Source organism: Sorex fumeus, unplaced genomic scaffold, assembly GCF_029834395.1.
Source record: "Sorex fumeus unplaced genomic scaffold, SorFum_2.1 ptg000122l, whole genome shotgun sequence".
Taxonomy (NCBI): Eukaryota; Metazoa; Chordata; class Mammalia; order Eulipotyphla; family Soricidae; genus Sorex; species Sorex fumeus.
The window spans coordinates 28,793,292-28,814,487 of record NW_026606179.1 but is presented as its reverse complement, the minus strand read 5'-3'; the positions used below and the strand labels follow the sequence as shown (position 1 = coordinate 28,814,487).

Here is a 21,196-nt window from a genome sequence, read left to right as displayed (position 1 = left end):
ATTTGCCTTGCAAGCAACCAACCAGGGTTCGAAACCTGACATCCCATATAGTTCCCCGAGCAACGAAAGAAGTGATTCCTGAGTGTAGATCCAGGATTAACCCTAGTATCTCCTACCCCCACCAAATTGATGTGATTTTGTGAAATCCTGGGGAAAATGAAATTCCTTATATGAATAATACCCCCTTCTCCACTAGCCTCAACATGGTTCTTCTGCCCCACAAAAAGCAGCTGTTAGTACTTAACTTCACTTCCACTAAGAAGTCAAGGCCTGTATTCATTTTCTTCCCTTTCCTGGGTTGTAGTCATTGCACTATCTGAAGCTGCACACTTGGTTGTGGTTGCAGTTTGTGCACATTGTGATGCCAGCGATCACATCAGTGCCCCCAGAGCTGCACTTGGCAGTGGCAAGCATCAAAATCACAGCCTCATGCCTGCAAGGGGGACTCCACGGCTCTACCACTGAGTCACATCTCTAGAATCCTTTAATTTTAACAACATTCTGCCAAAAAGACTAAAGCTTCTCTGTCTCACGTGATAGAAAAGTAATGCAGGGTTCTTGGAGTTCACATAAAAGAAAAAAAAGGGGGGGAACCAAGAAGTTAGAACAGAGGCTTATGGGGGAAAATATTCATTATTGTGTTAGAAACTGAGTTACAGAGAGTGAAGACATAATGATGATGTCCACCATATTTTTAAACCACAAGAAAGGTTCAACACAGTCACCAGTTTGTACATGTAGTTTATTGTTTGGAAATGTCCAGCAGAACCACCATTACCTTTGTCAGGAAATGCCTATGAGAAACAAAATCAGAAAACAGGGACAGGCTGATGGTCAACTCTTCCTGCAAACCCACTCAACTAGGGTACAAGAATCAACAGGTCTCAGGGACTACAGGGAACACTCCAGCATCCCCCACAATGGAGCAAGATGAGAGACAAAAGCTTCCAAGTGTGGGCTTAAAGTGCCATCCCGAACGATACAACTCGCCCGATGGTGCCCAAAACCGTATGATCTGTAGAAAATCAAATCTATAACCATCAGCTTTCTTACCTGAAGGTGACCTCCTAAACCAGTGAATCTTAGCATGATCCTCTTATGTTTATTTTAAAAGTCATTCAAGTGTATACAAGAATCTTTTTAAAAAATCATGTAAATGCTGCAAAGCTTTTAAGAGTTATTTATAATCTGAAGAGATTTTGTAAAAAACTACTGGACTTGTTAAAACTACAAATACTAACCCTTCCTCCCCCCATGAAAATAGCAATTGTTACAAAAAAATATAAAAAATATACCAGCTTCTACCATTTAACCTTTTCACTAGAAATTTCACAACTCTGGGACACATCCTGGTTCATATTCCATACAATACGCATAAGTGCAATTTTTCACAATTTTTTTAAAAAGAATGTTTCCTAAACATTCCCTTTGTTCTTTGAGATTGTGGCTACTTCTTCATGGGGTGAGAGTAGTAACATGTAAGGTCTCCCCTGCAGTACCTGGCATGGAAGTGACAGCACAGGAGGCCGCCCTCAAAGCTCACTTCTTCAGTCCCTTCTGATTTCTCTCTCCAGCTCCTGTGATAACATTTGGGACTTATGGGATCCCTTGAGCTGGCCTTGGCTTTCTCAACTGATGTGGAGAGGTCATGTCTCTGAAGAAAAGGCCACCTAGTCTGCTATCTGACAGCACCCACTCTCGGGAGGCTGCAGGCATGGGGGTAATTCCTGGTCCCAAGAGAGATTGATGCTATAGGACATAGTCTGGGAGTCACCAGCAACTATGGAAGCAGCACATTTCATGTAAAACCATTTTTATGGACTTCAAGTCAGAGCACGTGCACTCTCACACAGCCAACCCACAAGGCACTTGGACCAATGAGGCGCTGGAAAAGAGTCAAATTCAGTTTGAAATAATAGACACTAAGGAGAAGGGAGGTTTGACTGAAACTTCCTTGTGGCCGTGAGGAGGATCCTCCCTTATTCGGCTCATTAGGACATTCATAGTGTTTTCCTAGTCTCCCCCCTCCCCAGGGAGACAATAGTGTGTAAAGGCGCAACCAAGGCCTCGTGAGGCAACAGCTACTGGGCAACTGTTACTGGATGGATCCGCATTTCACAGGCAAGATTCCAACCCTGTGACTGGAATACCACTGGGCTGTACCCCATGTTCCTGGAGTCCAGGGAGGCCTCTCAGACATGGATTCTGGTCTAGGTCTTCCCAAGAGAGCCTAATTCTGTCCATGCATGCATAGTTCTTGCTACTGTCTGCCTGGTCCCAAATAGAATCCACGTTCAATGTGGAGTCACACTCATCATCTCTTCCTCTTCTAGAGCTGTCTGACTTTGCCCACTACCCCCAGAACCTTCCACAACTTCACTTAATGTCCAGTCCAGCACCATGCCCTTCCGCCCTCACCATCTGGGTCTGAGACAGAAGCCTCTGCCTTCGGGCAGGAACGGGGCCTCTGAGACTCCTGGGGACCCCAGGCACTCCTCTTGGAAGTACTCGATGTTCATGATACTCAGGGCTTTATTTCACAGGTCACGGTGGTGAGTTGGGGTTTCTTCAGTCCTCACCACGGTCAGGTCATACATTACCCAGCACCTTATTTTTTTCCAGTAATGAAACATCTCACCCAAGACATCCTGATTATTTTAAACCCCAAATGAACTTTTCAAAAGCAACAATGATTCTGAGAAGGCTGGCCACGTATGCTGAGCAAATCCTTTCTACTTTGGTTGCATCCAACCCCACCCTCTCCCTCCCTCACCACCCCCAACCCCCACATACACACACACACACACACATACACACACACACACAAAAGAAAAAAAAACAGAGCTGTGGGGACATCCCCAATTCACATTAGATTAGAAGAGAAGTGTTCCCAACATCAAGGCACAGAGAAAAAAGTCTCCTGGGGCAAAATGATGATGAAAGCTACCAGTGACCCTGGCAAGGTCTGAGGCAGAGTTTCTGGGGGAGGTGCACATTCAGTCTGGCCTGGTGGAGGTTAGGAGGGAGGCCCCAGTCTCCCTTGGGGGCCCAGAGGCCTCACGCATATGTCTCCAGGAACTTTATGTGAAAGTCTTTCACCTTCTGGAGAACGGTCTTCAGCTTCTCAACTGGAGGGAGAATGGTCATTCTGTCAGGAAAGAGAACAGTGTCAGCCTGCACTCAAGTTGCTCTGGGATGGGGTGAGTAGTGAACCCCAAAGTTCATTCTGCACTGTGGGCATGGAAACGAGAAGGCGTGGGCAACGTCTGGAGAGGGACAGGCCTGTCCCATCAGCTCTGAGAGAATCTGCTCCTAAACAGTGCCTGGCATTGGTTAAAACCACCTTTACTCTTTCGCACTCTGCATTTTTTTTTTCCGCCCCTCTTGGAGAGTCCGGTAAGCTACTGAGAGTAACTCGCCTGACTGGCAAAGCCTGGCAAGCTATCCATGATGTATTCGACATGCCAAACACAGTAACAACAAGTCTCACAATGGAGATGTTACTGGGCCCGCTCAAGCAAATTGATGAACAACGGAAGGACAGTGACAGTGATAGTGACACAAACACTACACGTGAACAAAGCAAAGAGCCCACAGCAGCACTTAAGGTAAGACACGTCCACTCTACAACACTCTGACCAATGTTTAGAACTTCCTCTAGGAGAGCAAGATCTCACTCCTGCTGGATGGGTCTTCCCCTCCCTGCCCCCGCCCCCATCCACCCCCATTTCTGCAATCTCCACAATCAGGACCAGATAGTTGAAACTTCCAGCCATACTGCCTCAATATCCTTCCCTACTAGATGGCCTAGATGTTCATGATACTAAGGGTTTTATTTCACAGATCAATTTAACCCTTGCAATTTAACCACCTTTTTTATTTTTGTTTCTTGGCCACAGTTGGCAGTGTTCAGGGGTTACTCCTGATCTGGCAGTGCTTGAGGGATCATGCAGTGCTGGGAGATCAAACCCTGGCCTCCTGCATACAAAGCATGTGTCTTCCCCTTGAAGCTATCTCTCTGGCCCTATCCACTTTTAGAATCGTATCTCCAAGGTGAAAAAATAATTAGGGTGGAGAGGCCAAACATGATTATACACACTGCTCATGACCTTGACTGAGTCAAGACTTGGCTCCAGGAGCTAACTAAGCTCATGACATTTCCTTTTTTATCTTGCGCTGCTGGAGACATCTGAGAGCACCGTGCATGAGGAGGTGCTACTCTGAATGTAACAGGCCTCTGCATGGAGGCTAAGATTCTCTCTCTCTCTCTCTCTCTCTCTCTCTCTGTTTTATTTTGGGGCCACATTCAGGGGGGCTCATGACTTACTCCTGACTCTGCACTCAGGGATCATTCACTCCTAGAGAGGTTCCAGGGACCAAATCCAGGGCAGCCCATGAAAGGCAAAAACCCTACCTGCTGTGCTATCTCTCCAGTCCCACGGACTGAGGTTTTTCCTTGCTCATCTCCAAAAGCCCCCTGTCAGTGCTAGACAGAGTAGCACTTTACAAGTCGCGCTAACTCCACTGTGTTTCAGATGCAATATGTCAGTAGCTTTTGAGTTACTGAGTGGCCGTATGGATGCTAGATGCAGCTCTTATGGAGTTGAAAAGGAAAACAAAGAAAAATCACCTCACTGGGAACATCTCAGGTTGTCTGTGACAGATGGAGACAGACTGGTCCAAGACATGAGCTTGGAATCTTTCCAAGTTTTCCCTAACGCCTGGGCCCAGGATCTCAATGCTACCACACACAGGACAGAGTGGGGAGAGAACTCCAGGGAGGAGAGGCCCACATACATCTTGTTTCTGATGCCAGCCTATGCTCTGTTAAGAAGTCAGCGCATCCCCAGACAACCTGGGAGCACCCCCCTGCGCAGGAAGGAGTCATACCTGAAGTGGTAGGTGCCTTCCCTCTGCCCAAAGCCGCTGCCGGGCACAACACAGATGCCAGTTTCCTCGAGGAGCTTCATGCAGTAGAACATGTCAGGGGCCATCTTATGGGCCTGTGGAGTGGGTAGAAGTCATTGATTTGTTGCTTTCTTGGTTTCACATGGCCTCAACTCATTAAAACCTCAAAACCAACTCCAATCAAGCGGCAGGTTCTTCCCCTGGTTAGGCCCTTCTCCTACCCTTCCTGGAAGGATCAAAGTGGGCAGAAGATGGACAACAGAAGCTGAAGTTGGGAACCTTAGGCTAGCCATAGGCTGGGACGTTTCTGTTCTTGGTCTGCGGGAGGGAGGAAAGTTTGTTTCCTGGGCACAACGCACGCCACTCTCAGGCAGTGGCTCAATAGACATTTAAAGAGGTTTTCTCTGAGCCAAGTCCCAAATGCAGCCCACAGGACCCTGAGGTGAGTACTCATTAGGGCTTTTATGGATGTGACTAGCCCTTCTTAGAGGTTGTGTGTGCTGGCCAAGGGGAACATTCTCTCACTTCGCACCAGGGATCTGAGATTCTGACTCAAGAAGTCAGGAGCGGGGTGGCAGGGGATGGTTGTTTATGTCTTGGGGGGCACACACCCTGCTCAGGGAACCATATGGGGTGCTGGGAATTGAACCTAGGACAGCCGCATTGCAGGGCAATGACCACACGCGATATATTATCTCTGGCCCAGATTCTGCATGTTTAACAAGACCCTGGGTACACAAAGGTGACGCTTACAGAAATACTGCTCTAGCCTTTGATCTTCAAAGTCTATGATAACACTTGAGAACTTGTTGGAAATGTAGAACCCTGGCGCCTTCCACAAAATTCCTGAATGAGAATTGATATTTTAACAAGACCTCAGATAATCTGTGTTCATACTCAGGTCTGAGAACTGCTGTTTGAGGGCCTAGTGACTAGCTAGGAGAGACTCTTCTTGCTTCCCTGGGACCATCCAGGATTTTTGGTTGTTCATTTTTAGGAGAGAGGTTCCCAAGAATGCTCAAGCAGACACAGCGCCTATTCCCAGAGATACTCAATCAGGCCAGAAAGTTCAATGCTTGGGCCCAATGATGTGGTGCTGCTCATTGCTGTGGTTCAAATTCAGGTTTGAAGCCCATCCCCCTCGCTGCTGCGCTATCTCCACAGCCAGTCAGTTTTAGCAGCACCACCTGGGCACCTGCCTCAGGGCACCAGTGTTACACCCCATATTAGTGCTGCTCTCTTGAGTCTCAGCTCCAGATGTGCCACTACCACAAAAGCCAGAGGCTTCTAGGGTCAATCCTTTTGTTCTCCAAAGCACGCAGCAGCCCCTACCCAGCAGTCCCGAGAGAAACCAGAGAAAGAGCCAGGGCTGGCAGGGTACGGACCTGAGCAGTTTCCACAGCTCTGGCAGGAAGGAAGATCCGAGGGAAGGCATACAAGGCTCCCTGTACGGAGTTGCACTGAATTCCTGGGATGTCGTTAAGTAGGTCTTCTGTAAGCTTGGCTTTCTTGGCCAGATTACTCAGGACAGACTCCTTTTCCTGAGGAAAGAGAAAACAAGAGTCAGCATCTCTGGATATCATGGAATGGTCCTGGCCCCTAGAGACTGTCCTCTTCATGTCCCATCATGGAGCACATTGGTGCAAGGTGCCCAGGGAGGCGGGCAGAGTGCACACACCTCCCCACTTCTTCACAGACGCTCAGCCCATGAGCCTGTCATGTGCCTGAGCATGGGGCTCCCAAGCACATGGGATGTTGTAGGCCACAGGTACGGCTTGGTTAGCTTGTGTCATGGCCTCTCATCTTGTACCAGAAGGTCTTTCCTGAAAATGAGAAAACCCAGTTCCTGCTCACTGTTCTAGATAGACATGGTCCTGGATAGAAGATACATGAAAATGCTTTGACCATTTCATTACTAACCATCTATGAGGTATGCCTAGGGCACACGACTTGGCCAAAACAAATCAGGGACTGGCTCATTGCTGGCCACGTCACCCCAGACCTTCAGCGAGTACTACTAGGGAAGGATGATGAGGCGTGGGTTACAGGTGAAAGAAGAAGCAATGGACAGTGTCTACATAGTGCATTCATACTGAGGCTTGAAAAGGAAGGAAATTCTAACAGATGCTTTAATATGGAGAAACCCTGAAGAAATCATGGCTTCTTTAATATGAAGAAACCATGGAGAAATCATGTTAAGTGAAACAAGCCAGAAACAAAAGGGCAAATAGTGTATAATTCCACTTAAGTGAAGGACAATATACAAAATTCATAAACACATAAAGCAGAGAATTGGTAAAAGGATATGGGGAGTGAATGTTTAATGTAGGCAGTGTTTCAGTTTGGGATGATGAAAAGATTTGGGGGATAGTTGTATCACAATGTGAATGACTATATGTATTAAACTAAACAGTTTAAAATGGCTAAAATGGGGGCCAAGGATATGGTTTAGTGGCAGAGTTTAGGCTTTTCATTTATGAGATCCTGGGGTTTGATCCCTGGCAGAACCATAAAAAGAGGCTATCATGGTGAGACTTTTGTTTGTTTGTCTTGGGCTTTTTGGGTCACATCCAGCCATGTTCAGGGGTTACTCCTGGCTCTACACACAGAAAACATTCCTGGAGGTGATCAAGGGACAATATGGAATGCCAGGAATCGAACCCGGATCAGTCACATGCAAGGCAAACGGCCTACCTGCTGTACTATCTCTTGCCCTATCATGGTGAGTTTTGAATTTCGTGAATTTTACCAAAAAAGATAAGACGTGTGTCTGTAATGGCTGGAAACTGATTTGTGGTTATATAACCCATAAATTCCCTTTGTTGTTTAAAGGGGGTACAGCTCATGTCTCTTGCAACTGGTCTGACTGGACAGTCTGGAGTGAGGTCTAGGGGCCAGAACCAACCCTGTGCCTAGCTACTTCCCCTTTCCAGTTGAATGACCTACGCCATTCCCCATGTTTTCAAGACACCAAGGACTTTCCCTCAGAATCCACCTTTCTGTGCTTATGTGCAGATCTGCCTGCTTCAAATCAGGATCCTGATGCATCCTTCACTTCATCGGGGCGGGAGTGATAGCACAGTGGGTAGGGTGTTTGCCTCGCATGTGGTTGACCTGGGTTCAATCCCCGGCATCCCATATGGTTCCCCAAACACCATCAGGAGTAATTACTGAGTGCAGAGTCAGGAGTAACCCCTGAGCATCATTGGTTGTGACCCGAAAAGCAAAAAAACAAACAAACAAAAAAAAACCAAAACCAAAAAATAAAAAACCTCACCTCATGGGAAGCAGGTCAGATATCAAAGGAACCACCAGCACTCCTGAAGGTCACCCTGAGAGAGAGCCTGATGGTAATGGTGCTGCAGACTCACCCTGCTGAACTGCTCGAAGGATTCCTCTCCTGGCACTGGGGGATTCACAACGGTATCCATGGCGGCCTGCCCAGACACCGGCGGGCACAGACGCACCGAGAGCAGTTTCTCCAGCTGGCCCTTAATCTCAGGGTGCAAGTTGATCACTTCCATGTAGCCTCCTCTGTAGCCGCACCTGAAGGTTGAAGAGGCAAAGAGGATCATCCGTCACACAGAGACCTCTATAAAGTGCCACCCAGCAAAGCACAATCTTCTGCAACCCTCCCTGGGCCAACACAGAGAGGTCAGGCGTGTCCAAGTTCTGAGCAATGAAAGGTAAAGTGTAAGTGTAACTTCCTGTCACTTGGTTACAGGGAGAAAGCAGGCCGAATCCTTCCTCGGTCCTGTTCCGATGAAATAGAGAACTGGAACAGAAGCCTTGGTGCTGGAGACAGATGTCACACGTGGAGAAAGCAGAGTTGTGTCACCCATCACATTCACGAGCGCCCTTGTGGAGCAGAGCCTGTCCTCTGGGCCGGCACACCAAAGGCAGATACACTTTTCATCTTGTTTAAGTCCTTGTTTGGGGCCCTTTTGTTACAGCAGCTTATCCTGAACCCTAACCAGCACAATTACCCCTGCTCGAAAGGGCACACGGGTAGGAGGACGCTGGACACAATTCACTACTGATAAAGACCACCCAGCAAAAGCTGGAACTTTCTGTTGGCTGAAAACACAGTCAACCCAAAGGAGAACAGAGCCGAGAAAGAAAATGAGATAAAGCAAGAAAGAGTCCCATGGACATCTTTAAACCCCCTGAGTCAACTGCACTCCTGTACTTTTTAACCACGTGGATTTTTGTTTTCTTAAAAAAAAAATGCTTCGTATAGGCCAATTCAAACTCAGTTCATTACTTACAGGATTCTGAATGAGTACACAATCAAATTACATTAAAATAAGCAGAGGATACTGAAAACCTTAGAGCACCCATGGGAGGCAGGTGGGCTGAATACCCAGCAAACCAAGACTCTGGCAGCAGCACCCATCCTCACCACTACAGCTGCGCCAAGGGCTCAACTCCAGCACTTCATGAATACTCCTGTAGAGACACCAGTCTCGGAAAAATTTCAGGTACCAGCGCCTGGGCTAAGAAAGAACTCCGCTGTTTTTTTTGGAGTCAGGGTGGGCAGCCTCCCCGCAATCCCCAAACTTCTGAAACCCATTTGCGCATCTGCTGCCTTGTCAATTCTGGCCCAGACTATGTATCTGAAGTGACTGGACTGCATGACAGCTCTTGAAACCAAAAACGCATAATAAATTTATAGACAAGGACTTACCAACCCTGAATCAAATGTAACAATGTTCACATAAATGTATATTCTAGATCTATTGATTTTACTATTACAACTGTTATCTAATGAATTTTAATCCTAGAATTGTATCAGTGGTTGCCACATTTTTCTAAATTAAATATTTTAAAATAAATTTAAAATATGGGCTGGAGCGATAGCACAGCGGTAGGGCATTTGCCTCACAAGCGGCCAACATGGCTGACCCGAGTTCAATTCCTCCGCCCCTCTCGGAGAGCCCAGCAAGCTACTGAGAGTATCTCGCCCGCACAGCAGAGCCTGGCAAGCTACCAGTGACGTATTCGATATGCCAAACACAGTAATAACAAGTCTCATGATGGAGACGTTACTGGGCCCGCTTGAGCAAATCGATGAACAACAGGAGGACCGTGACCAAATTTAAAATAAGATGAGGGGTTGGAATAATATTACAGTAAGGAGGGTGCTTGCCTTGCATGCAGCTGACCTGGGTTCCATTCCCAGAATCCCATTTAGTCCCCTGAGCACCACCAGAAGTAATTCCAGAGTGTAGAGCCAGGAGTAACCCCTGAGTATCACTGGGTGTGGCCCAAAAGTTAAAAAGTAAAATAAAATTTAAAAAATTAATAAAATACGATGAGTTCACACAATGAGTTAAAAACAACTTTTAGAACCACGTCAACTCTCCCAGAAACAGTTTCTGAAGCCAAATCTCCTCTGAAATGTGGTAACATTTAGACTAATGACCAGAGAAACAGGCATCCCAAGGTAGGAACAGATTCTTCTCCTATTTACAACCACCCACCCGCACCTCAGAGATGCAATGATAATATGCTTCTGGGATCATGATAATAGAACTGGCAAATACAATACTCCTGAACTAGTCTTTGCAAGATGGGAAGACAAATTCTGATATCTTGGAAAGTTTTGCTTATAACCAAAGCGGAAAAAAGGGATTTTCTGCCGAAACCTCTGCTGATGAACAGAATACTCAAATTGTGCAAGGCCAACAAGCTCCCAACAGAGGGCTGACTGTTACATAAGAGTCTCCAGAACACAGATGGAGAGATGAACAAGTATGTGATAAACAAACTTGACTTTGAAAAATGAGTTAACAGAGAGCAGACAGTGTTAGGGCCAGCATCAACAGGCCCTGTGCACATCAAATAAAGCCATGATTAGTGGGCAACATCTCCAAGAGCACAACTCTTGATCTGGCCATATATTTCTTCAAGCTTCACTGTCACACTAGCCTCCTGCTTAATAAAAAAGTTCCCTCCCCACTCCTCACACCTGGAACAGAGCAGATCCACCCCCCAGGGTCACGGAATGGAGACCCTTAGTTGTGAATGCAAAGACCTTTCCTTCTCGGTCACCTTTTCAAGTTCCTTCTCTCACCCCTAACTTCTGAGTAGTGACAGCTGGTCCTTGGACTTCTCACTCAGAAACATCTAGGCTCAGCGAGCTCCCTATCATGCAACTCAACACTGACTGCCCACGCACCAGCCCCCAACTGGTCTGCACTGCAGACGCAGACTCAGTTTGTTCTCTCTCTCTCTCTCTCTCTCTCTCTCTCTCTCTCTCTCTCTCTCTCTCTCTCTCTCCTTCCCCCTCTCTTTTCCTCTCCTCTTGATCAAACAACTCAGACACTGGCATTGCCCACACATCAGCTTCCAACTGGTCTGGGCTGCAGACTCAGTTTGTGCTCTCTGTCTCTCTCTCTCCTCACAGTTTGTGCTTTCTCTCTGTCTCTCTCTTTCTCTCACTCACTCTCCCCCTCCAATGCAATATATAAATTTAACCCCTCCAAAACCAACTCTCCACCTTTCCCCCTTTCCCTAAATGTGTTTCTCTCACAACCACTCTCATCTATTGAACAGAAACTCTGTTATTTCAACAAATCCCTTAGGAATAATCCTCAACAGCTTCTCTTTCAAACGTAACCTTTCCATCAAACAACTCTCATCCAGTCCACTTCACATATACACGTGGCATCCAATGTCTTCTCACCACCTCTACCTGATCCACTATACCTCACTTGGACTGCAATAGCTTCCTGAGTTACGAGGGTCCCGATCTTGTCACCGGCCTGCCCTGTCACACAGCAACCAGTCGAGTCAAACAGAGTCAGGTGTGGCCTCTGTTCAAATCCTCCAACTATCTCACTGCATAAAAGTACCGATCCTAGGAGCCCCTTACCCTGGCCTGAGACTGATCTCAGCTTCTTCCACTTTTCCCCTCCTCACTCCTCTGCAGTTCCATTCTGATGTGTGTGAACATGCCAGGCACGTGTCTGCCTCAAGGCATTTGCACATGCTCTTAGTTCTGCCTGGAATGTCCTTACGTCAGTCACACGCAGCCTCCTTCTCCTCCTCTGTCTCTCCACTTTAAGCCAGCAGCTCGGTGAGGCACTAATTAAGTCCATGATGGCACCCTTTCCTCTAAGCGCTCTTCATCTCTTCTCTAATTGTTTTCTCCACATTTTACTCATTCGCCTACTGCTCTCTCTCCTAACTAGAACATGAGCTACGATCAGGTTCTGGGTGGGCTTTGTCTTCGTAAAAGTTCCAGCAAAAGTCCTCTGAAGAATGCTCTTTGGCATTAGTGTGTTAAATGCCCACTCCTGAAGCTCCTGAAGGCGGATGCCAGACCTGAAGTACGTGCCCCCCTGGAGCAGAGAGACTAGTGCATCTGTGCTAGGGTTCAGGCTAAATTGCTGCAACGGGCACCCTCAAACACAGTAGCTCTACCCTTGTGGTCTGGGTTGCTCACTGCAGTATTCCAAGTGCCAAATACATACTGGACTCATAGGAGTACTTCATCCATATCAGCAAAATGAATGAATACATATTCAAGCTGCCTCTCTGAACATAGTACTATGGCAGAGATCACCCAGAGCCCCCAAAACTTGACTCTCTGACCACAGTTATCCACTTCCTCTGCCTTCCTTGGCTCCTCAGAAACTGCTGGCAGCTGCTAGGATTTTGATCCTTTATCGACACACCACTCTCTCAGGGAGAAGCAGTGTGTTTCTGGAAGCGAGTAGGCCCAGAGCAGGGGGAGGGAGGTCAGAGGTTAACCTACTCGCCCATGTAGCCCTTGGAGGTGGAGTGGAAGGAGGCCAGCTCCACGTTGCTGGAGTACTCGGGACCCATCTCGTAAAGCACCTTCTTAAAGGAATGGAATTTGTAGTCAGGAGAGTACACGTTGTCCTGGTATACCTGTAGGAAGAAGACAAGGCAGGGACGGTCACCAGACATTCTTTCCAGAGGCCTGAGTTCAAGAAGTCTCTCAAGTGCAGACCAACAGGCAGAACCCTTCAGGCCACTGGAGCGGGGGGCACAGGCTCCCAGAGTTGAGGTGCCGTCAGGCTATCTGGCCTCAAGCCCAGCCTCCACTCCCACTTCTGGGAACCAGTTCAGAGTTCAAAGCCTGCCTGAGGGGGACCAGAGTGACAGGACAGCAGGGAGGATGCTTGCCGTGCCCGGGGCTGACCTAAGTCTGATCCCTTGGTGCTGCACCCAAATAAAAGGGAGGAAAAAAAACCAACCAGAAAACCCCACAGAAACCCAAAATACCTGTCTGAAGGAAGCTTCCAGAACAAATGAGGAAAAGCCTCAGGCTGAACACCCACGCGGTTTCTCTCACATCCCTACCTAGTCTCTCAGCCTCCTTTCTGCTTCATATGATCGGTGACAAAGGGCACCTACCTGCCCGGGCCAGTTTTCTCTCTGCAGTGCAGCGCTTAACACCCTTCCACAGACTCACAAGCAAAGCAGTTGGCAGACCTGGTTTCTGGCTTCCCCACAGAAGGCGCTAACTGAGCCCTCTCAGCCTGTTCTGAGGGAATAACTCCAACCAGCTGGAATTATTTGGGTTTCCTGTCCACTTTCACTGTCAGTTTCCCCTTGAGACTGCAAACACAAGCCGTGGCCACCTGTCCCGTTCTGCCCGTGCACACAGCCTAGCTCTCCCAGCCAGTCAGCACCCCACGCTGGCCTGGCACATGAGCTTCCCACAGCTGCTTTGGAAATGGGAAATGGAGGCTCTGTGGGCCCTTGGGTGATAGGGAGCCTCGGGCTATTTCCTCTGTCCATGGCCAGGCAGTGCCACTGTATGCTCCTTCCTGCCTTTCTCCCTCTCTCTGCCCTCCCCTTCTCTTGCTCTTCCCAGACCCAGAGGGGAGCACTTTGTGCCGCAGTTTAAAAAAAAAAAAAAAACAGGCTGTACTCTACTGCCCCTTGCTCCTTTAGAAATTAAGATTTTAGGGGCTTGGGACTGGAGCAATAACACGGTGGGTAGGGCGTTTGCCTTGCATGCGACCGACCCAGGTTCAGTTCCCAGCATCCCGTATGGTCCCCTGAGCACTGCCAGGAGTGATTCCTAAGTGCAGAGCCAGGAGTAACTCCTGAGCATCGTCGGGTGTGATCCAAAAAGAGAAAAAAAAAGCCTTTAGGGGCTACAGCGATAGTATAGTGAGTAGTACAGGGCTTGTTTTATATGCGGCCAACCCGGGTTCAATCCCCAGTATCCCACTATGGTTCTTTGAGCACTGTCAGGAGTAATTCCTGAGTGCACAGCCAGGAGTAACCCAGAAGTGTAGCCAGCCCTCCCCCAAACCAAAATAATTAATGAAATAAAAATGAAAACTTTAGGTTGAATTGCTAGAAATCATTACAAGTTAATGAGGAAGAGGTGGGGTGAGTTGCTAAGGAGCAAAGAAATCACTATGTTGGAGTCACATGTACTGAAATCCTGTGGCAATGTAGTATGTGTCCCCAAGTTCCTTGGAAAAATGGAAAAGAAGGAGCAGGCTCAGCTCCAGAACAGTAACTGTGGGGTTATTCGGGTTGATTTCTCTACGGGCTGCCAGGGGAAGGAAATGAGGTGGGAGGTCCAGTAGGGTGTATTATGCCCACCTGACATCACAGCCTCCCTTCTAGTCTAACAACCCCTCACTATTTCCTCAAGAAACACCTTTTTCCTATTCTTCCCTCCTTTGTTGGGAGAGTTGGGAAACCAAGGCAAAGCTCCATCCCTTGCTCAGGGCCAGGTCAATTTTTTTTTTTTTTTGCATAGTGTAAAATTGTTGTCAAAATGGGGTTGAGCAATAGCACAGCGGTAGGGCATTTGCCTTGCACACAGCCAGCCCAGCCGAGAGCCGGGTTCAATTCCTCTGCCCCTCTCAGAGAGCCCGGTGAGCTACCGAGAGTATCTTGCCCGCATGGCAAAGCCTGGCAAGCTACTATGACGTATTCAATATGCCAAACACAGTAACAACAAGTCTCAAAACGGAGAGTTACTGGGCCTGCTCGAGCAAATCGATGAACAACGGGAAGACAGTGTAAAATAGGCCACAGTGATTGGCTTGGCAATGGGTGCCTCAGCTGCACCAGTGTGGCTCTGTGTGTAAGAGTGCAGCAGGACCTAACAAGGAAGAATCCAGAAAATACGAGTTTGAGTCTCCAGATCCCAACCTATACCTGTGATCTGAATACTTCTTTTCTTTTCCTTTTCTTTTTTATTTTTATTTATTTATCTTTGGCTTTTTGGGTCACACCCGGCAATGCACAGGGGTTACTCCTGGCTCTGCACTCAGGAATTACTCCTGGTGGTGCTCAGGGGACCATATGGGATGCTGGGAATCAAACCTGGGTTGGTTGTGTGCAAGGCAAATGTCCTACCCACTGTGCTATTGCTCCAGCCCCTTCTTTTCCTTTTTATTCATTAATTTACTTTTGTTTTGTTTATTTTGTTTTGTTTTGTTTGGGGGCCACAATCAGCAGGGGTTATTCCTGGCTTTGCACTCAGTAATCACTCCTGGCAGTGCAGGGTGGGGGAAGCATATGGGATGCCAGGGACTGAACTCAGGTCAGCTGCATGCAAGGCAAGTGACCTACCTGCTATATTATCACCCCAGCCTCTTCTTTTCCTTTTTAAAGTGGTTTTAGGACTGGAGAGATATCATAGTGGGTAAGGCACTTGCCTTGCATGCGGTCCACCCTGGTTTGATATGGTCCCCTGAGAACTGCCAGGAGTGAACCCGGACAACAGAGCAAGGCGTAACTCTAAGCACAGCTGCGTGTAGCTCAAAAACCAAAATAAATAAATAAATAAATAAATAAAATTTAAAAATAAATGTGAAGTGGTTTGGGTTTGATTTCTAAAATCCTTAATGAAGAATTCAAATCAATATAGGAATGTATTGGGTCACAATCTCATCGGTTACAGAAAGTCCATTTTCTTGGTTAGAAAATGCTTTGGGGTTGCAGATTGGGACAAACCCCTTCCTCTAGAAGAGAGAGCTCACCTTTTCCCTGTACTGAGGAAAGAGCTGGGGCTTACCTCATCAGCCATTAGGAAGAGCTTCTCTTCCCAAGCAAAGTGAATCACCTCTTCTATGCACTTCCTGCTTTGTACCTGACCTAAAAAAATAAAAATACCCAAAGGAAATCAGAATGTGATACTGTTTAAATTTTCCCAGGGAATAACCCCACCCAGAATCACTGAGAGATCCTAAATTCCTTCAAGGCTTAACAAGTTGAGCTTCCTAGTAGTTGTAGACATAGATGATCGAATTCGGTCAACCTCCAGGGAAGCCCTCTGAGGGACCCCACCATCTGACATGCTTATGAGTGTTTGTGGGAGAGAGTGGACAAGTATGTTTTGCTCAAAGTGCTGGAGGACAGGAAGGCTTGCCAAAAAAGAAAGAAAAAAGAAAAATGACGGATGGCATTAAGTCAATCAGCGCAGCTTCCCCCCTTACACATCAGCAGTAACTGCTGAGAAGAACCATGAATTTTGGGCACACATGAGCTTCCGGAGTCAGAATAGGACTCCCTGAAGAGTCTTGAAGTTGATTAGTATGTGCTCAATAAATATTTGCAGACTACTCAAAGAGCAAGCATGCACACCAGCTCTGGCTTCTGTCCAAGTCAGAGAGGGGCCATACATTGCTAAAGATGTTTACTCACACTGCTTTTCACCCTTGGGGCCATGGGTAGGGAAAGAAAACTTCAACAAGGTAGCAAAGGCCCTTTTCCAGTATTTCCACAATGAGGATAGCATTGGGAATATCTCATACTCTCTGGAAAAGCACTGCTATAGACAGACTTGTAAATTCATTTAAAATATTCTTTCTTGGGGCCAGAGTGATGGTACAGCAGGTAGAACATTTTGTCTTGCACACAGTGGACCCGGGTTCAATTTCTGATCTCCAAGCACCTCTAGGAGTAATTCCAAAGAGCAAATTCCAGAGTGTAGAGCCAGGAATAAACCCTACATATTTCCAGATGTGGCTCCAAACAAAAAAAAAAAATTAGAAGTTCTTTCTTTAAAAAACAAGAAAGATGGGGGGTGGGAGGGATACTGAGATCCGTGGTGGTGGGAAATGGGCACTGGTGGAGGGATGGGTATTTGATCATTGTATAATTGAAAACCAAGCACAAAAATTTGTAAGTCTGAAACTGTACCTCATGATGTCTCACTAATAAGAATTAAAACAAACAAACAAACAAACAAAAAAAAAACAAGAAAGAGGGGCCGAACAGATAGTATAGTGGGTTGATGTGGCTGATCTGGGTTCAATCCCTGGCATCCCATATAGTTCCCTAAGCACCACCAGGAATGTTTTCTGAGCACTGAGCCAGGAGGAAGCCCTGAGCATTGCTGGGTGTGAACCCAAAACAAACAAACTTTTCAAATAGAAAGAAACACGGTCAGAGCAATAGTACAGCATACAGCAGGTAGGGTGCTTGCCTTGCAGATGACTGACCAAGGTTTCATCCCTGACACCCCAAGCCCACCAGCAGTGATCTCTGAGCACAGAACCAGGAATGAGCCCTGCAGACCCCAAACAAAAATAAATTTTATAAATAAATAACAAAGAAACACAGTAAAGGAGCAACAAGTGGCCAAAGACAACAGAACTGAGAACTGGTCTACAGAACCGAGCTCATGCGGCCGGAGCGACAGTATAGCAGGTCATGCCTCACCTGTGTCATATGTGGTGGACCCAGGTTCGGTCCTTAAGTGACCCCTGAGCGCAGAGCCAAGAGAAAGCCCTGAGCACTGCAAGGTGTGCCCCCCCCCCCAAACCAAACCCAAACCCAAACAGCTGAGCTTACCTAAGGCAGGGTGGTGTGGGGAGGGGTCCTTGGATCATTGGGGAGAAGGAAGTGGGCACTCTGGTGGTGGGTGAAGTATTGGGACCAAGTATGCATGAAAGTATGTATAGTATCATTTACAGTATTGTAAATCCCAGTACCTCAATAAAAGGGGGGAAATGAAAATGCTATTTCTTTACTGTTTGCATGTATCTATGGATAAGTGTCTACAGATAAATGCCTATGTGTCATGTATCTATGGATATACATGAGTGTCTTAGTGTATACATATGAAAAGGGGTACACAAACATTACTCCCACAGATGTGAATGCAAAGTAGTATGTAGAGTGTATTACCTTGCTAAAGATTTAAAAGCTAAGGAAAGGAGCCAGAGTGACAGTATAGCGGGCAGAACATTTGCCTTGCATACTGTCATTCTAGGTTTAATATCGGGCATCCTATATGGTCCCCCAACTCTGCCAGGAATAATTTCTGAGTGTAGAGCCAGGAGCAACCCCTGAGCATCCCTGGGGATGGTTCCCAAACAGAAAAAAAAAAATAATAGGATGGGGGAAAAAATACTGTTGAGCATGTGCTCTGCATGTGGTGGGTCTGAGTTTGATCCCTGGAACTGAACTGTCCCTTGAGCCCTGCCAGGAGTGACTCCTGAGCACTGAGCTGGGAGTAGCCCCTAAACACTACTGGGTGTGGCCTTCTCCAATTTAAAAAAAAGTCAGAAAAAATAATAAAGAAGTAAAGGTACTATATGATTGTCTGTGGGAATATAAAAATATATATTTTGGAAATAAAATATCACAGGGGCTGGAAAGATAGTACATTGGATAGGGTGCTTGTCTTGCACACCAGGGTTTGATCACTGGTATTTATATGGCCCCCCAAGCACTATCAGGAGTGATCCCTGAGTGCAGAGCCATGAGTAGGCCCTGAGCATTGCCAGATACAGAAATATATAAAATAAAGCATGGTATGATATGGCCAGAATTCCGTTTTCCAATTACCAGAGCAATGAACTAATTCCTTTAGAAGGGTCTGAGTTTTATTCTGCTAAGCAAGCACCACCTGAGCTTCTGACAAAGCAAGCCTGGGTTCTAGGACTCCCAGAAGGTGGCACTCCTGGATTATACAAGGAACCAACCACTGTTCCCACAGACAGAGGCAGGATACCCAGGGGACAGGGCCTGCCTGCAAACCAGTCATGCCTGTGATCCCACGAACTGTAAGATGCTAATATTCAAGCGAAAATTGGAGCCCCAAGAGCATCAAAAGCATATGAGCACAATGCCAAGGGAAGCAGAGAGGAAATACGCAAGGGCAGGCCTCAGACAGCCTCAGCTGGACAGAGAAAAGGAAGGCTGCTGAGTGCAAATAACTCCTCCAAACACCTCCCTGCAAACCCAGGAACAAGGACGGACCTGTCTCTCCCGTGCCTGAGACCCAGCAGTCACTGAGTGGGCATAAACATGCACTGGTGGTGTAGGAAAAGCGAATCGTGTAATTTGGGGCGATTCAAGAGAACTGCTTGACCCTCTAGCATTTATACTGTATCACCCAGTCCTTTCAGTTTGTTTTCTATTTAGGTCACACCCAGTAATGAGGGGATGGGGGGTGGTTATTCCAAGTTAATTGGTTGGGGGGGGGATGCCAGTCAGAACATGCTCCGGGGACCATGATGTGTCAGAACCCAGATCTCCAACATGCAAAACATAAGTTCCAGTCTGTTGTACAATTTCTCCAGCCTCATCTTGATCTGAGTTTCTACCTTGAATCCCAAAGAACTGTGGCTTAACATTCCAGTCCGTTTGGATACGTTGTAGCCAACCTGTACAGCCAAGATACAGGTTCCTCAGATATATACCAAGTCCTATCTTCTAGTAACTGATTTTCATACATTTAAGACTCCAAAAAAGGGGGGAGCTTCTGCCTACTCAGTTATGCCTTATAAATAACTTACATTAGCATATACATGAATCCTTTCATTAAAAAAAAATCTTAAAGCCTCTATTCCCAGACAGCAAGGCAGGGAAGATTTATGTAAACACTTGGCCAAGAAATTGCTGACTCTCAAATATAAAGTAGGCGTACATCCTAAGATGTAGAACTTTCCACTCCAACAGCCTGGGCCTTACCGGGAAACTAAGTCTCATGTCTGGGAAGATAGTATTGGGGGGGGACCCTCCAAACTCTCCAGCTGCACCCCTCCAACCCTGGTTCGAATCCCCAGGACCACATATAGTTCCCTAAGCACAGAGGGAAGGAGGGAAGGATGGAAGGGAGGGAAGGAGTAAGAGAGGAAGGGAAGGAAAAAAAGAGGGAGGGAAAAGTCTAGACTAGGGTCCTAGACCAAGGATAAGAGAATGTGGGAGGGGGCCCAGCTCCTGTGTTTAACAAATCAGGCTGTAGTTTTCATCCTCAGTTGCACAGAATATTGATGCTTGGGCCCCATTCTGAAGTGTGACCTGGACGTTGAGACTTTAAAAAGCCCCCTTTGTGACTAGAAAGCAAGCAGGACTGGGAACTCAGCTGCACATCTTTCTCCTACTGCATCACGATTAGAATCTTCGTCCCTTCCCCCCAGGGAGCTGGGGTCAATAATGCAGTGTTTCTGCCAGATGCACCCATTTTTTGCACTCAGGAATTCAAGTGGTGCTTTTAGCTGATTAAAGCATCATTTGATGTTCCCAAGAAGCAGATTCCACAATCAACTCCAATGTGTTTTGGCTTTAACCCAATTTATCTCAACAAAGGAGGAAAAGGAGCCCTTGTTCTCTGCATCCAAATAGCACAGGGGGCACATGAAGCCAGTAGCCCAGAAAGATCAAAACAGGCAGACTGCGTTTTTTTTTTTAAAGAAAAATATGCAAAATTAGGAGTGCTTTTCAAGCTTTAGAAACAGGTTTATAGGGTATGTTTGCTTTTGTTTCTAATAAGGCATTTCCTTTTCAGATCTCAAAGTACATAGCGATGCCATGTCAAAGGAAAACAAAAAATGCACATACCAGCATTCAGAAAACTGGTTTGGAAAAACAAGCAGGAGTGAAGGTACAATGAGAATTCAGGGCGCTAATTCTTGACATGTGCAAGAACTCGGGGAGAGACTGGTCTTCTAACAGTAGCCCCTGTCCCTGGAAATGTCCGCATTTGCTCACCCACAAAGGGAGCCTATGGCAGATTTTATGGCTTTATTTTAGCAAATCTGGAATTGAAACTGGGAGCAGAGGACTCGCATTCTTTTTGTTTAGGACTTGCATTTTTTCTTTTTTTTTTTCTTTTTTCTTTTTGGGTCACTCCCAGCAATGCTCAGGGGTTGCTCCTGGCTCTACACTCAGGAATTACTCCTGGCAGTGCTCAAGGGACCAAATGGGATACAGGGGATGGAACCTGGGTCGGCCGTGTGCAAGGCCAATGCCCTACCTGCTGTGCTATCACTCCAGCCCCTCCCATTATTTCTGTTTAGTGCCAGACAACAGTGATGCCACCCCACCC

General features: G+C 46.8%; 1 protein-coding gene across 1 annotated transcript in view; it reads right to left on the bottom strand.

Annotated features, from left to right (window-relative positions):
- Positions 1-724: 724 nt before the first annotated feature.
- Positions 725-21,196, bottom strand: part of GPT2 (glutamic--pyruvic transaminase 2) — a 38,199-nt gene continuing 17,727 nt past the window's right edge. Inside the window, exons 7-12 of the mRNA XM_056136166.1 lie at positions 15,932-16,011; positions 12,671-12,807; positions 8,280-8,454; positions 6,294-6,449; positions 4,891-5,003; positions 725-3,148 (exon numbers count right to left, since the gene is read on the bottom strand). Coding sequence (XP_055992141.1) covers positions 3,058-3,148; positions 4,891-5,003; positions 6,294-6,449; positions 8,280-8,454; positions 12,671-12,807; positions 15,932-16,011 — 752 coding nt within the window. The 3' untranslated portion in view covers positions 725-3,057. The remainder of the gene's footprint in view (positions 3,149-4,890; positions 5,004-6,293; positions 6,450-8,279; positions 8,455-12,670; positions 12,808-15,931; positions 16,012-21,196) is intronic.